Source organism: Podarcis cretensis (assembly GCF_951804945.1).
Source record: "Podarcis cretensis genome assembly, chromosome: 1".
In the NCBI taxonomy this organism is placed as follows: Eukaryota; Metazoa; Chordata; class Lepidosauria; order Squamata; family Lacertidae; genus Podarcis; species Podarcis cretensis.
The window spans coordinates 69,690,954-69,707,953 of record NC_137170.1 but is presented as its reverse complement, the minus strand read 5'-3'; the positions used below and the strand labels follow the sequence as shown (position 1 = coordinate 69,707,953).

Below are 17,000 nucleotides of genomic sequence, written 5' to 3'. Positions count from 1 at the left end.
CTTCCTCTGGTGTATGCACACAACAGTGTAGATGAAGCTGGGAAAGAACAGTCAATAGAGCATGAAACTCTTAAACAGATGGTTGTGGGTTAAAGCTCCAGCTTGGGCAAAAGATTCTTGCATGGCAGGGGTTGGACTATATGACCCTTTAGGTCCCTTACAACTCTACAGTTCTATGATTCTATCTACAGGAAGGAGGCTTTCACATGTACATGGAAAGACTGCCACATGACTAGAACTTTGTGAAACTAAGCATGCAGCTCATGTGCATATAGGTACATGCGCAGAGACCTCAACTTGACAGACATTAGCACAGAACATGCAGATGTCAGGGGAAGAAGCTAAACCATGTGTGCAACATCATGAGTGTGGCTGCTCAGTGAAAAAGTTGGATGAACTCATGATTCCTCTACCTGAAAAGGATGTTCTCAATCTCTTTTATCTTGCTTTGATTCCTAACTTGAGGTTGATTATTTTTTGCATTTCTGCTCATGGACCTCTCTTGAACTGCCCCATTCATTGTTGAACCCAGGAGAAACAGCAGTCTGTTAGCTACTCTACAGAGTTCAAACCAAAAGCATTGACAGAGAAGGGCCCCTGACGGTCTGGGGCTGTTGTGGGTTTCTTTAGTGGTTGAACTGTTCTCCCTCCAGCTCCCTCCTTTGAACACAGTTCTGTGGTGATGACACATCTGTTATCCTGCTCAGGTTCAAGACCCACTGTGGACACATAGTCCTGATAGTGTGGGTGTTATGTACTGAGTTGAATAGGATCCAAACTGCAGCAGTCTGATTGGTCCTAGAAAATTGGATCCAAATTGCAGCAGTCTGATTGGTCCTAGAACAATAGGATTCAGAATGCAGCAGTCTGATTGGTCCTAGAACAATGCAGCAGTATGATTGGTTGGCAGGAACCACCCAATCATGCTCCAGATATAAGTGAATCCACAACCTGATTGGCTTACAGTAGAATTCCAGAATTAGCCAATCATGTGCAGCCCATTTGGTAAATAATGTATATAAAGCAGATACTTTGAGGGGACTTTCATTCATTCCTCCTCACCACTATGAGCTGAATAAAGAGCATGAAATCACTTTGCGACTCTGAGTATATTTCAGTGGGGCTGCAGCAGAATGGTCTGGGCCTATGCAATGAAGCAACATAACACTGATTCAACTGGTAAAAAAAAAGTGGTGGATTGGAGAGGTGTGTGAGAGAATCACATTCTTATGCAAGCTTTTTTTTTAAACTATGCAATGCCCCCTTTTCCATCTGCTGAATACTCCCAGTGAAAGACAAGAATTACTGTTTTCATAGCATCTTGATGTGATGCCTGAATTTCAGGAATGCTAATTCACATTCACAAAGCCTTTGTTAAAAACAATGCCTTAGCCTGAGGCATAGTTTCATGGGTTTAAAATTGGACTGCTCAGGTGTGCCGGATATAATCTTTTTCCTGTGACAAAAGAGAGAGGAACAAATGAATGGAATTTGAAACATTCCTATTTATGCAAGCCAAATTTTTACTTCCTTTTGTGTATAGTTTCTAGACAATGTTTCATGTGTCCTGGTATTACATCTTTTTCTGCTCATTGAACAGGACATGACTTTAATAGCTGTTGTGCCGGGACATTCAGGCTGAAACATATTCCCTTCAATTTGAAAGTGAAACATAAAAGTGACTATTAGGCAGAGTTTTATAAACTCCCACTCCCATAATGGCCTTGCAAAGCTGATGGAGCTACCCATTTCAAAACTGAACTCTCTCCTAAATGTGAGTTCTGAATGTCACTGGGAATGTAATGTTCAGTTCTGCATTAGCCTACCCACTTGTTTCCCAGACGTTCAAAGATTAACCAGCCAAGTATGAGTCACAGGAAGCGAATCAAGTTTCAATGGGAATCCACAGATGGTTAGCTTGTCCCTAATTTTGGAAGACCATTATTTGTCTAGTGATATAGGCGAATACAACTAGTGATATGGGAGAAGGGCTGAGACAACTCATGTAACAGTCACAATGTATGATATTAAACCATAGCTGGCCCATTAGTGGCTAACAGATTGCATCTAGCTAATGGGTTAATTTGATATTCTCTCCTTATCAGTGTGGGGTAAATACTTGACTACCATTTCCAAAGGCAAATGAAAATGCACCAATTTCAAAAGCTGCATGTGTAAGTGTGAGAGAGTTAAATGAAACTCCCTTATACAGAGTCAGGCCATTGGTCCAGTTAGTTCAGCATTGCCCACTGACAGCAGTTCTCTAGGGTTTTAGCAGGAATCTTTCCCAGCCCTGTCTGGAGATGCTAAGGACCTAGAACCTTCTGCAAAGCATCTGCTCTGCCATGGAATTATGTTTCATCCCTGCTGAAGTCAATCTTTCTAATTTAGATTTTATGTATAAGGTATAAGCAAGTGTGCTCCGTATAGGTAAATATGTTTTTTATTCCCATAAAAAGAATGTGAACAAACTGGTTTACTTGAAATGCCACACTGTAGTGTGACTGCTAAATGCTGAAGCACTGAATTCCTGTTATTTTCCCCAAACACAAGTTTAAATAATTTAGGCTGTAACCAGTTGCCCACTTATGTGGGGGTAAGCCCCATTGAACTCAATGAGGCTGACTTCTGAGGGGCATTGGATCAATTGCACTGTCAATCTACTGGAGCTCATGATTAATGAACTAAGGTTTCTTTAATCAGGTGACATCCCTTTAAAAATAAAATAGATGTTACAATCTAACAAGCCACGCTTGGTTGCAATTTAATTCTGCATACTGGATTATATCCAACCAAGTCATAATCAGAGCACACACACTGACATTAATGGGCATGACCACTTGATTTCACTGAGTAGGGATGGGGGACAAATTCACTTCAGCTTGCATTAAAAGCCAAATTTATCGAATTTGCACTCTCCAAAACTGTATGAGTACTGAAAGATAGTCATCCTCTGAAATTAGCACTTATCCAAATTTTGCGATGTAGTTCTCCAACCAGTGTTTACAAAAATGTATAAATGAGGGGGAAATATGCATAAAAATTAACCTATTAGTGAAAATAACATACAAAAATGCATTATATTAAGATAAATTGCTTGCAAAAATGTGTACAATAGTAAAAACTGCATCAAAAACTGTCTTTATTAGAAGAAATTCACAATAAAATGCTGAAGAAACTTCATGAGGACTCACAAAAAACTAACAAATGTGGAGAACTGAATGTAAGATTGGAAAAATGAGGATCCAAACTAAAAGAATCCTTCCATCCCTAACTCTGAGCATGATGCAGTTGGATACAATCCTTTTCTTCATCTTATTCTCTGTACATGCACCATGTCAACTTTGATGCCACATTTATTTCTCTGTAGGAACGTAAATTTGTTTTTTCATACCTTGTAGCTCTATTGGAAATAAATAGCAGTTCTTGTGCAAACTCTAAACTTTGAAACATAGGTTAGGAAATAAACAATTGTTTTTCTTAAAAAAGTCTCTTATATGTGGCAGATGACTAATTATCCAAACAAATTGCTCAAGAAATAGTTTATCCAATGTGGCAGGCATAATAAATATGCATTAACGGGAGACATTGTTTTCAATTGCACATATCATTAATTCCAGAGACTATAATTGTCTTTTCAGTCATCAGATATGTGCATAAATCAAGCATTCGATGAATTTGATCAGAAATTGAGATGCTGTCAAAGTTATTTGTCAGATCTAGAAAATGTGACTTGAAATTTAGTTCAATTATTTAATTATTCTCTAAATAGCTGTTGTTAAGTTTACTGACATAATAGCTTTCTTCATGTGGGTAAGTTAAATACACATTTTGCTTCTGTTAGTACCACTTCCACTTTGTTAGTGTCAGTGCTAATTTATATGAGTTATAGTAAGCTGTATATTTCAATTTAAGGAGTTGTGAAAGGCCTTGTTTAATTTGGACCCTGATTTACATGAAGAAAAAGCACAAGCTGGCTGTTATACTGCACCACTTCAGACTGTTATTTGGAAGGGGTGGTGTGTTTGTGTGCTCCCACACCATTAAAAATACTTCCTGTACATAGGAAGTCAGCGTGCCAAGAAGGAGAGGTTTAAATTTGTCTCTCTGACATACTATGGGACCATGATCTGAATTTTGGAACCTCTGTTTACCATTCATTCCTCAACATGTTCGTTCAAATGCATATTCCATGCATTTAGGACAGGGGTCAGCAAACTTTTTCAGGAGGCGGCCAGTCCACTGTCCCTCTGACCTTGTGGGGGGCCAGACCCACCCCCTCCCAAAAGCACCCCCCGCCAATGCCACTCACGACACCCACGACGCCTTGTCTTCAGCAGCGTCGGCGTCCTCTGTCTCAGCAGGGCGCAGAGCCCAAGCCGCTGCCACTTCCTTCCTGCTCAGCCGCTTCCTCCCGCTCGGCCGCCTCAGCAGGAAGGAAGGGTTGGCACCCAGAGGTGTCCATGGCTTCTGATTGGCTGCAGGAGCTTCCTGCAGCCAATCAGAAGCCATGCCGTGTCACAGAAGTCAACTCCACACAACGAGGCCTCTGCGCCATGCCTGTTTAGCACGAGGACTGACTGAGTCCGCAAGGTTCATGGCCAGATTAACGAGCCCGGTGGGCCGTATCTGGCCCGCGGGCCTTAGTTTGCTGACCTCTGATTTAGGACTTCACTCCCACATAATATACAGTGGTACCTCAGGTTAAGTACTTAATTCGTTCCGGAGGTCCGTACCTAACCTGAAACTGTTCTTAACCTGAAGCACCACTTTAGCTAATGGGGCCTCCTGCTGCCGCCGCGCCGCCAGAGCAAGATTTCTGTTCTCATCCTGAAGCAAAGTTCTTAACCTGAAGCACTATTTCTGGGTTAGCGGAGTCTGTAACCTGAAACGTATGTAACCTGAAGCGTATGTAACCTGAGGTACCACAGTACTTAATATCGCACCTTCAGGAAACCAAAAGAAAGCTGCACAAGTAAATATGTCCAAGAGCTACATTTATAAGAATATAAGATGAAACTTATATTCTTATAAATGAACAGAAGGCTGGATTTTGATCTATAAAGCCTTACAAAGCTCAGGACCTCAATATCTCAGTCTGCCTTTTCTGGTATGCAATGGAGGCTCTTCTGATGGGCAAAGTGGAGCAAAGCCCTCCCAAGATTCTTCCTCCCCCCCAAAAAAAACAACAACAACATTGAAAGCAATAAGTTATGTACAAAAGTTGGAGGAAAGGGGTCATTACTATCATTAACTTTAGGGCTCTTTAGGGGTATTAACTGGCCTGTTGGTTAGCTTTGTCTTCACTCAGTTTTCTGGGATACAATATGCATGACTTGCTAATTATTAAACTGCTAGTGGTGTAAAAATATTATACTTTTGGTTATGCATTACAGCTATCACATTGCTGTATTTACTTTTAATATTGTAAACTGCTTTGAGTACAAATTCAGAAAACTGTGGTATATAAATAAATTGACTGCTCCTATTATAGGATGCAAAATACCAATGCAAGCCAAATCAGAGGGAAGAACAACATGGAAGAGCTTGACAAACCTGGTGTGATCTTTCAAATGTTAAGAGATGCAATTATCCGATAGCCAAACATTACTGTCAGATAATCAGTGTGACAATGGAAATAAATCCCCTGGGTTTTTGACAAGCTGCTTAAAAGGTATCTTACAGCATTGGCATATAAACAGAATGCCATTACATGATGGAAAATTACAGAACCAAGGACAAGCCAGGGGGGCAGAGAGCAAATGTCTGTCCCACAGCAGAACTTGCAACGATGTCAATATGCTTTTTGCTTTCAAGGGCTAAACTAAAGTTGCATCTACTCTTTAAGCATAGATTACCGGTACATCAAGTCTGGAGTGTTTCCAAAAAAGCAGTTTCAGATGTTTGCTATAATATATAAGCTTTTCTATTAAATGAACCCTGACTGGAAGTTAAAATCTTTATCAAACTTCCCGACTGCCGCAATGGTCGCCTGCTGCAACCAGCCGGACGTCAACAAAATTAAACCTGCAGCTCTTGTTTGGCATTCAATCACCTTTGGGGAATAAAGTTCCACAGCTGCGGAGAGGCTGCTGAAAATGCCTATGAGCCTTTATGTCTAAACACAATGCACAGACGGAATTCCTCTGAGGGTAAGAAAGGAGGTTATTTGTTTCAGAGGCATAGTAGCTATTACAAATTTTATACACCAAGAAAAGAGAACCATATGTTGTGCCCTGAAGATAATAAGAAGTCAATGCAGATGCTGGAACACAGGTGTAAAAGTTCTGTCGGGAGATATGGGTGACTTATTCTACATATGTGGAAACTAACTGATTTCATCAAGCTGGGTCAATGGACATTTCTTATCCTGAGGTCTTTGTTTTTAGAGCTGTTTTTTTTTTTTTAAGCTTACAGTGGAATTGGTAGCAAGCCCTGTTGACCATTGTCATACACCAACACTACATTTGTTAATTTATTTATTTACTACATTTATATCCCACCTGGCTGGAAAACCCAGCCAGATGGGCAGGGTATTATTATTATTATTATTATTATTATTATTATTATCATCATCATCATCATCATCATCATCATCATCCTCCCAAGGCAATCAGGATGGCCTCAGGGCCAGTGCTATCATTGGGCCAGATAGGCATTTGCCTAGGCCACAGACCTCAGAAGGGTGCTGTACTGACCTGTGATGGGCAAATTTTTATACGGATGCTTTTTTGTTATACCCTATAAATTTCTGATGATATTTTACTTTGGAAGAATTTTATCATTTATAAAGTACCATATTTTTCGCTCTATAAGATACAAAGGAGGTAGAGGAAGGGCAACCTTCATTCTGATCTTGTTGGGGGAATGAAGATATAAGCCCTCCCCAGCTGTGCGACATGTCCCCTGCCTTTGCAGGGAGAAACAGACACCCTCACCCTCCACCGCTAATAACTGGTGTGCATCTAGTTTGGTCTTAAAGTGCAGAATGTGTTACATAACAACAACAACAACCTGCACTAAATTACTACTCAGTTTTAACAAAACCTAAGATATGTGGCCTATGTTGCAATTTAAGTTTAGTTGTTCTGTGATCCTGTTGGGAGGAAGGGCGGTATACAAGTATGAATGAATAAATGAATGAATGAATTAAAAAAACAAAACAAGTGGAGCTCTTAGAAATAAGCATCTGGACTCAGACTAAACTTAGCACACAAAGTTTTATTTTATACATCCTTCCTTGCATTCAGACACAAGCTGATGCACATTCTTCCTTCCAGACTCCATCTTGTCCTGGCAGTCTAATGTAAGTCTTGGGATGGACTGCTCTGTCATTAATGTTGGATATTCTGAAATCCTGGCCTGCATCTGCTACAAGCAGCTACCAACACTTGTCTCTTAACTCTGATTTATAGGCTTTTGTTATCAATGATTTATTTATTTCCTTCTTTCTTTCCTGTTTGCTTGTTGCATTTTAGCTTATTTAGTTTTGTTTTATGTTTGCTGGCTTTTTGAGTTAACAACAAAAATAAAAATTGCTGGGTTACTCTTTCAGTGAGTGCATTTGCTGGATATTGCCATTTGAAACCTGGGCTTGAATATTAACATCTCTGCAATTTTCTATTCCATCTCTCCCTCCAATATTAGAAAGCATGATTCAGTGCACAAGTATTCGGAAGGCAGACACGGAAGAGCAACGGTGACAGGAACATCAAGAGGAGGGTACGTACAGGCAAAGAAAACAATGGCTAAGTCTCATTGCTTGACTTGTTTTCGGGATGACTCCAAGCACTCTGGTGCTCTCAGCCTGAGATGAAGGAATAATAGATGTGGCTGCAGAGAAATGCCAAAAGTCACACTGTGGGAGGCTAAAGGAATGACTGGCCATGACTGCTAAGCTTCAAAATCAGCATCTGTCTCAATGTAATTCCAGGGAATTCACTTAGTTGCACTGTTAGCTTTTTGTTAATCTCCCTTACCTAAAGACAGCTGTTTGGCTTTCACAACATACCTGGTTGAGATTTGCTAAGCCCCCATAGTTTATGGTTTCTGGCTTCTGGCCCAAACCTGGATGTCTGGGAAGGCTTCAGTTGAAAAATGTTTCCTTCCTAGTTACATTGTGTAAAAGCTGTTTCCCTTTCTCTTTCTCTTTGCCTTCACTTTGGCTTTTCAGTTGTTAGTTGAGTTAGTTTAAAAAAAGCTATCTCACTTTTCTGATCATTGCTTTATATATATTTTATAATAATAATAATAATAATAATAATAATAATAATAATAATTTATTATTTATATCCCGCCCATCTGGCTGGGCCTTCCCAGCCACTCTGGGCGGCTTCCATAAAAACCAAAAATACAGTAAAATCACACGTTAAAAACTTCCCTGAACAGGGCTGCCTTAAGATGTCTTCTGAATGTCAGGTAGTTGTTTATCGCTTTGACATCTGTTGGAAGGGCGTTCCACAGGGTGGGCGCCACTACCGAGAAGGCCCTCTGCCTGGTTCCCTGTAGCTTTGCTTCTCGCAATGAGGGAACCGCCAGAAGGCCCTCGGCGCTGGACCTCAGCGTCCAGGCAGAATGATGGGGGTGGAGACGCTCCTTCAGGTATACTGGACCAAGGCCGTTTAGGGCTTTAAAGGTCAGCACCAACACTTTGAATTGTGCTCGGAAACATACTGGGAGCCAATGTAGGTCTTTCAAGACCGGTGTTATATGGTCTCGGTTTTTATTGTATGTATATTTTATTACTTTAAGCCACTTTGAGTTTCTTTCTTTGGGGGAAAGGGGCCTATGAGCTTATTTTATGCACACTGCTTAGAAATGCTATTGATTAAATAAAATTTTAAATTAATAAAATGAAATAAACCTGCATGAGCCTACCAAGACATGTAAATTTGACATGTATTTCAATGTTGCTTTATTGTGTATTTTTAATGTTTACATTTTGAAATTTTTAGGTCAACTTGTGCTTGCTTTTAACATTTTCTCTTATCAGCACTTTCATATATATCCTACAATTTATGTAAACTACTTAGAGGATTTGATGACTAAATGGTATATAAATACTATTAAGTGAAATAAATAAAATAAGCTCCCACATTTCAAATTCTGAACACAAACATCTACCCATAATACTACCATACCACTTTAAACAGTTATGGCTTCCTGCAAAGCATCCTGGGAACTGCAGTTTGTTAAGAGTGGTAAGAGTTTTGGGGATTCTGGTAAAAAACAAAGGAGATCATGCAAGCCTGAAATTTGCCAATCCCTGCTCTAAGGGATGAATGGAGAAAAACAGCCCCTTCATATTTAGTCAGCCTTCATGTCTACACCCACAAGAGATGCAGAAACTGACCTCCATTTCCCAAGCCTCTCTAGCCAATCTTGAAATAATTCAATGAGTCGTTGTCCTTCATGTTGTAAGTGACACTTACTAAGAACTATACCAGAAAGGATCAGTATTTTTCTCTGTTCACGGTTGTTTAAGTGAACCGATAGAGGAAAAGATGATGGGCAGCAGATCAGGTTCCAAGGTGGTAAAATGTGAAAGGCCAGACTCATTTGTCATTGCCAAATGTGGGGAACATCGGAAGAGAAATGATAACTGATACAGAAGAACATAACATACATTGAGAAGAGCTCAAGAGGTGACAGCTGATGATAATAAAGTCTGCTGTTGACTTGATGAGCTGCCAGTGCCCAGGGTCAGTAGGACAACTGTGTATTATAAATAGCGCTGATAAGTTCTGTAATTGAAAATAATAGGTATACTGTCTATGCCTTATCTTTGTACCAAATGGAGCCAGAGCTTTCTTCCTAACCAAGTTGTTCATAAAACCAGGGCCAGAGAACCCTTTTTCACTCAAAGGGCCACATGCTCTTCTGGGCAAGCTTTTGGGAGCCAAAAATCAGCGATGGGCAGGGACAGAGACAAAAGTGCCAGAGCAACGAATGTGATGTTTACCTTTGTGCAATAGGCTGGTTTCAACACATCTACACTTCCCTCTCCATCCTCCATACAGGCAAGCAAGAAGCAGTATCAGAGTTTAAGGGTGCATTCCTGCCAGGCAAAAGCACTCAAGGCAGGTGCAAGACAAGGCAGATGAGGGTGTGTGACGTAGGGAGAGTTTTGAGAGCCAGAAAGAGAGGCATGGAGAGCTGGGTTTGGCCCCTGGGCCTGAGGCTACCCATCCCTGCTTAACAGTATGCAAGTAATCTTCCCACTTCTCAGTTTAAGATTACAGTCCCATGCACACTTAATTTTGTATGATTGCAGTATGGGTACACAAGCATAGTGGTGCTACTTACTTAGTCCCACAGCTCTGGATTTTTTTAGCAACTTGGCTCTGTCAAACCACAATATTTTAAAGCCTTTAGGAAAGATCTGAACTCCCATCTGTTCTCACTGACTTTTTTCCTGGATTCCACCCTTCCTCCCCGCTATTCTTGCTTTGGGTCATATTGGTGCTTTAATTCTGAGCTGGATGTTTGTCAGTTTTATTATTTGCTGGCTTATTAATATTTTTGATTTGTGATTGTGTTGTACTATATTGCAGTGCTTTTATGGAAGCTGCCAGAGAAGAGTTTTATTCTTAAAGGTACCATATTAATATTTTAAATCAACAAATGCTTCTGAGCGAACAAGCATAGAATTGAAATGCACAACTATGAAATAATGTAAGTAATAAATTATCAGTTAGAAAAGTTGCTAAACATCGTTTATATACTTTTGTGAGTGGGTTTCAGCATGAACCAGAATTTTAAGTTTGCACAAATGAATTGAAGGTCTTTTTTGCCCTAGCAGAACAAATCCACTTTAAGAGAAGGACTTCTGCTGTTTGGAAAGTGACAGAGAAATACATTTAAAAGTGTTAAATGAACAAATGTTTAAAGGGAAGATATGCAAACATCCCACAATCAAATCAGGGTAAATGCTGAAGGATGCTCATTGCCTCTTTACCACACTGTAAGCAAATTAGGATGAATGCTCAATAAAGACTGGGCATATTCTAACCATTGCACAACCTTTGCACAAGCAAATCTAAATGAATATTGAATATGTGGAGGAGCTGTAGGAAAGAAAGCAGAAAGAAAACCGTCAAGAGCATCACCTTTCTGTAACAAATGCTCACAGGCAGAGCTGGATACAATCCGAAAAGATTTTTGACATGGCCTTGGTTACAGGATGCTGTTTCCCTGGACTTGGTACAAACCCAAGTCAAATATTTCTGTTCCTAAACTTTTTCATTTTAGTTCCCCTTACATCAAAGAATGAGGGTGGGGGCCTTGGTGACTGACATTCAGGGAACATATGTCACCATGCAGGGACACATGGTGTGTCCAAGGCATGTTGATGCTTCAGGTGGAGATAAGTTGAGCCATAGTCTGAATTCTGAAGTGTACCACACCATTTCCATGGAAATGAACCTTCGATCTTTGGTAGAACACACAATTTGCACACAGAAGGTCCCAAACTCAATCCCTAACATATCCAATTAAGAGGATCTCAGTTATCCAAAACATTCCTAGAGACTTTAGAAATCAGCTACCATTTGGCTGGATGAGCCTGACTTATTACAGGAGTTCAGAAATGCCCAATGTTTGTATTACTTAATTTTTTTTAAAAAAAATCCCAAGCTTTGAGTGGTCAACAGCACACTGGAAAAGATCCTATTCAGTGGGTCACACAAGGCATATGGGGAAAGTCAGACACATAGGCCATTCTCACCATGTTGACCCAAATGTTTTGTGGCAAAACACTCCAAAGCAAAACGTGCATATTTGTAGCTGAAGAGGCAAACATTTAATGCTGCCTGAACAGACCACCAGCAGGATCTGCTGTGACACTCATGTGACCTTTGCTGGCTACTGGTTCAGATATAGTGATTATATTATATAACATTAACAGCTGCCGAGTTAACTCTCCAACTCAGTGCACAAAACAGTATCTATAAGGTGCATTCATTGGTTTCATTTTAATTCTGTCCCTTTTGGTAGTTACATATTGGTAAATAAATGCCCATAGCAACTTTGTTTTTTAACAAATGGTGTTTTTTGACAGTTAATAAAAATAATGATTGAGCACCAGTAACACAGATATATAATTACACCAGAGGATTCTTGATCATAAAGGCCCAGTGATACCCTGAAAACTTCACCGTAGTTAAGAAAATATCACTAAATTTGTGATAAATCCTGATTTATAGCAACTTGTTCTAAGCTGCAGTTGGTTTAAAATGTCATTGTGATGGTAAAGATGTAAATTCTCCTACATGAAAAATTATCATGCTGTAGGTCACTGATGAAGAGAGTTGTATGAATCAATTTTCCCACAATTTTAGATTGCAGTGGGAGTTATCAACTGCTTCATAAAAAGAAGATTAATTATACAATTCTATTATCACATATTTTTGGGTGGATGATCAAAGCACCTGTAATTGCTTTAAGCCTACTTCACAAATATAACAGGAACAGTTGATGCATCTACAATCCTCTTTTTTCCTTTGGCAAAGTAATGCCTTGTTTCTCAGCAACAGATTTATTCATAAGTATGTCACAATTTGACAAATGCCTAATTTATAATTTCAATCTACTAATAGCCATCTAAGAGACCTAAGAGCATATCTCAGGCACACCTGTGAGTCTCCTAAAAGAACCTGAGCAAAAGCTAATGCATGAAGGAACAGTGTTACTTATTCTGATTAATTACTTTGCCAGTGCAAGTATTCATTCATGCCATTATTAAACCAATACATCTACCCAGTGTTTTTTTTCTGGGGGGATGCATGGCTGAGCATACCCCTAAACATTTTGTGAATCTTTGTACTTTTGTCCATTGACTGCATTTCTTTTCCCCAATTTGAACTATAAAATGATGATTTTCTTGGGTCAAAATGAGTGTACCCCTAAACAATTTTTTAAGGGAAAAAAGCACTGCATCTACCATGAATTAGTTTAAAGGTAAAGGGATCCCTGACAATTAAGTCCAGTTGTGAACGACTCTGGGGTTGTGTGCTCATCTCGCTTTAAAGGCCGAGAAAGCCGGTGTTTGTCCACTTCCGAGACAGTTTTTCCAGGTCATGTGGCCAGCATAACTAAGCTGCTTCTGGCGGAACCAGAGCAGCGTATGGAAATGCCGTTTACCTTCCTGCCAGAGCGGTACCTATTTATCTACTGTACCGTGTGCTTTCGAACTGCTAGGTTGGCAGAACCTGGGACAGAACAACAGGAGCTCACCCTGTCACAGGGATTCGAACCGCCGACCTTTCGATCGGCAAGCCCAAGAGGCTCAGTGATTTAACCCACAGCGCTACCCGCGTCCCTATGAATTAGTAACTTATATTGCCTTTCTTTACATTGCTTTATCTTCATCAAACGCCATAATGCCATTCAGCATTATATTCAATTAAATATAATGCTGATCCATTACAATTACAACCATGAGCCTGTGGTTATCACTGGTTATGTTTTTTCCTTGTTCCACTGGGTAGCTGATGAACTTATTCAAACTGGCTGAAAGACCCAATTAGTGTTGGTGCATTGGCTAGGACTTGGCATGGTATGCACTAGCCTTGACTGGATCCCCAAATGAACACAGGACAGGTGTTAGTGGTGGAGCCTGTTAGGGGCCCTGGAAGCTACTTGAAAATGCTGCATCCTAAAGCTACTTGAAAATGCTGCATCCTAACTACCATATGGGGACGCAGGTGGCGCTGTGGGTTAAAGCCTCAGCGCCTAGGGCTTGCCGATCGAAAGGTCGGCGGTTCGAATCCCTGCGGCGGGGTGCGCTCCCGCTGCTCGGTCCCAGCGCCTGCCAACCTAGCAGTTCGAAAGCACCTCCGGGTGCAAGTAGATAAATAGGGACCGCTTACCAGCGGGAAGGTAAACGGCGTTTCCGTGTGCGGCTCTGGCTCTGGCTCTGGCTCTGGCCAGAGCAGCGATGTCACGCTGGCCACGTGACCCGGAAGTGTCTCCGGACAGCGCTGGCCCCTGGCCTCTTAAGTGAGATGGGCGCACAACCCCAGAGTCTGTCAAGACTGGCCCGTACGGGCAGGGGTACCTTTACCTTTACCTTAACTACCATATAGGTTTAGCTCCTTCCCTAACTCTCCCTTCCCAAAACAGCTCTTCTGCTGTGGGAAGAAAGAGTTGCTAGATGTTCCTGGCTAAGTGCATTGTGACATGCCACACTAATCTCCAAGCAATGTGAGATTCCAGGGGTACCTGCAGCATCCCTTTCCAATAGTTTTTTGTTTGTCTCCAGACTGCTGCCTTGCAGTCCAACAGCAAAAAGCCATGTCTCTCTGACCCCCAGCTTCGTCCTGCCAGCTTGCACCACACTAAGCTTTCATTGCCTCTGATTTTCAAAGGGGGGGGGGGGAGGCCCCACCCTTTTGATGTGCTAATGACTTATTATCCCCAGGCCATCACCTCCAAGGAAATTAGACTGATTCCATTACCTTTCAACTCATGTTGATTTCCTTGGATTAAGAAGTACACAATTTAAGAAGTCTGCCTAATGTAGTCTTCCGCACATGCTCATCAGAGGAGTAAAGCATTTAACACACATCTTAAGGCACACAGGTCTGACATCCCATTTTAACACACAAATGCTAATTTAATTCTAATGTTTACCCAGAGCTCAGGTATTTAGCACCCATAAACCTATAACAGCATTTAGGAACAGTTACAGATAGGTAGCTGTGTTGGTCTGCCATAGTCAAAAAAAGAAAGAAAAAAAATTCCTTCCAGTAGCACCTTAAAGACCAACTAAGTTAGTTCTAGGTATGAGCTTTCGTGTGCATGCACACTTCTAGTGTGCATGCACACGAAAGCTCATACCTAGAACTAACTTAGTTGGTCTTTAAGGTGCTACTGGAAGGAATTTTTTTTCTTTTATTTTAGGAACAGTGTAAGGCATGAATTCCTTCTCCATGGGGAGGGGGGATGCTCACTACAGCAATGGTGCAGCAGCATGGCTGAAGAGAAGTGGGTTAGTAATGGCCACATTCTCTGACCACACATGCAGTGGTCTGGCTTACACCCTTTGTTCTGGTTCATGTGCATCCCATAACTCTTCTCACCTTGCTCTTTATTTCTAACAAACTGAAATAAAAGCTAGTGTTGAAATTGAGCTGCCATGCCTTCAAATAGCCTTGTCGTTTTCAGATTAGCATATACATTGCCCTATGATTTTTGGTCAATTCTTGTTTTGCTGTTCAAATTCATTTTTATGGTGCTTCTTTGAGATTAAGAAACACTATATCAGTAGCCCCCACCATCACCAAACATGTTTACAATTTCTTTGGGCAGAGAGAGATTCTTTTGTTGATGACTAGGCATCTTAATGGGCTTTATAATGCAAACCAATTTATTATGAATGATTGGACTTTGCAATAAAAACAAAATCAATCTATTTAAATAAGGGAGAGATGAGGAGATGCTATTTTTGCACAAAAATAAAATTGAAGGTGGAACTATGTATTGTGTATGGGCCATCATCAAAACATCATCCCTCTGGCTAGTTCTCCAGTGTCAACAGTAAGTGCAAGGAGGGATTATGTGGGGCAAGAAATGAAAACCTCATGCTGCACTATGAGTGGGAGAACTCAACACGGGGGTGCCATGTGTTCAGTGATAGCTTCATGGAGAGCTTAACTGTGGTGTAGCAGTTAAGAGTGTCAGGCCAGGACCTGGGAGACCAGGATTCGAATCCCTGCTAAGCCACAAAGCTCACTGGGTCACCTTTGTTCTGTCACTGCCTTTCAGCCTAACATATCTCACAGGGTTATTGTGGGGTTTAATTGTGTAAGGGGGAGAACCTTGTATGCCAACTTGAGCTCCTTGGAGTAAAAGGTGGGATGGAAATGAAACAATAAATAAATGTTTCACCTCATATAATAAGGAAGGGGTGAATACCAGCATCTGTTTAAAACAGAGGTCACCCAAGGGCACATTTGCAAATGACAGAAACTGTTGTGGGCATCACACGCAACCCTTATCCCAGCACACACTGCAACGTATTCTATTGGCTACAACTGAATGCTTTTTCAAACCTAGTTTCAGTTGGTGGTGGAGACCCTGTGAGCACATACACACTCACCAACACTACACTGGCAACTCTTGGTTTGAAATAACTATCTACAAGAGATGACTTAGCACAGATCCATTATTTAACACTTATGCTAGTTTACGTACCTTGAGCCTCTCCTGCTTCCCAATTGAATGATATGCCCCCTTTCTGACATCAACCTGAGAGATCATTATTTAATAGAAAACAGGCTCAGACTGCAAATTATTTCTAGCTAAACTGTACTGTGCTTCATTATCATACCAGCTACATCTCAGAGTCAACATTCATAACTCAAACGTTTAAGTTGTAATGCAAACATGCATGCATCCCAGAGAAATTATTTATGATATTTTAAATATTTTAGACTGAAAAGGCTTACAGTCTTTCTGTCCCCGCACCCACCGCCCCGAAATTAAAGAAGAGGCATAAAGGAACCCATCTGAATAAAATCAATCTTGGACAGCCTGTGTTCAGCCCCTCCTATGCATAGGATAACGTGGCAGATAATATACAATTAAAGTGCAGCTCTGCTTGGGAAAGAGAGTGTATATAAAATGTTATCACTATACACCATCTTCCTAGCTTCTGTATATATTAAAATACTATTTTTCAAACAAAATTACTTTCAGAAAAAAGTACTAGACCTAGAGGTGGTATTACAGAGCAATAAATGGAACAAGAATTTAACTTACAGGGCACTTACTCAGGACCAGCATTCAGGTGAACAGAGGGCAAGCCAATGGGCAGCTGTGATGAGGAGATGGATCCTCTCAAGGTGTATTGAAAGAACAAGTGAGCTTACACATTATAATAGAAACAGTCATTTGTTATCTCATAATGCAGTAACAATCTTCTATCTAAACTATAGGTTGCAAGAGGTACTTTAATATGTGATTGCTCCTTTTAAAAAATGTGGTGGGGGGAAGTCTTG

General features: G+C 40.7%; 1 protein-coding gene across 1 annotated transcript in view; it reads right to left on the bottom strand.

The window, feature by feature from the left end:
• Positions 1-16,800, bottom strand: part of GALNT18 (polypeptide N-acetylgalactosaminyltransferase 18) — a 372,255-nt gene extending 355,455 nt beyond the window's left edge. Inside the window, exon 1 of the mRNA XM_079966313.1 lies at positions 16,773-16,800. Within this exon, the coding sequence (XP_079822439.1) occupies positions 16,773-16,785 (13 nt within the window). The 5' untranslated portion in view covers positions 16,786-16,800. The remainder of the gene's footprint in view (positions 1-16,772) is intronic.
• Positions 16,801-17,000: the final 200 nt, after the last annotated feature.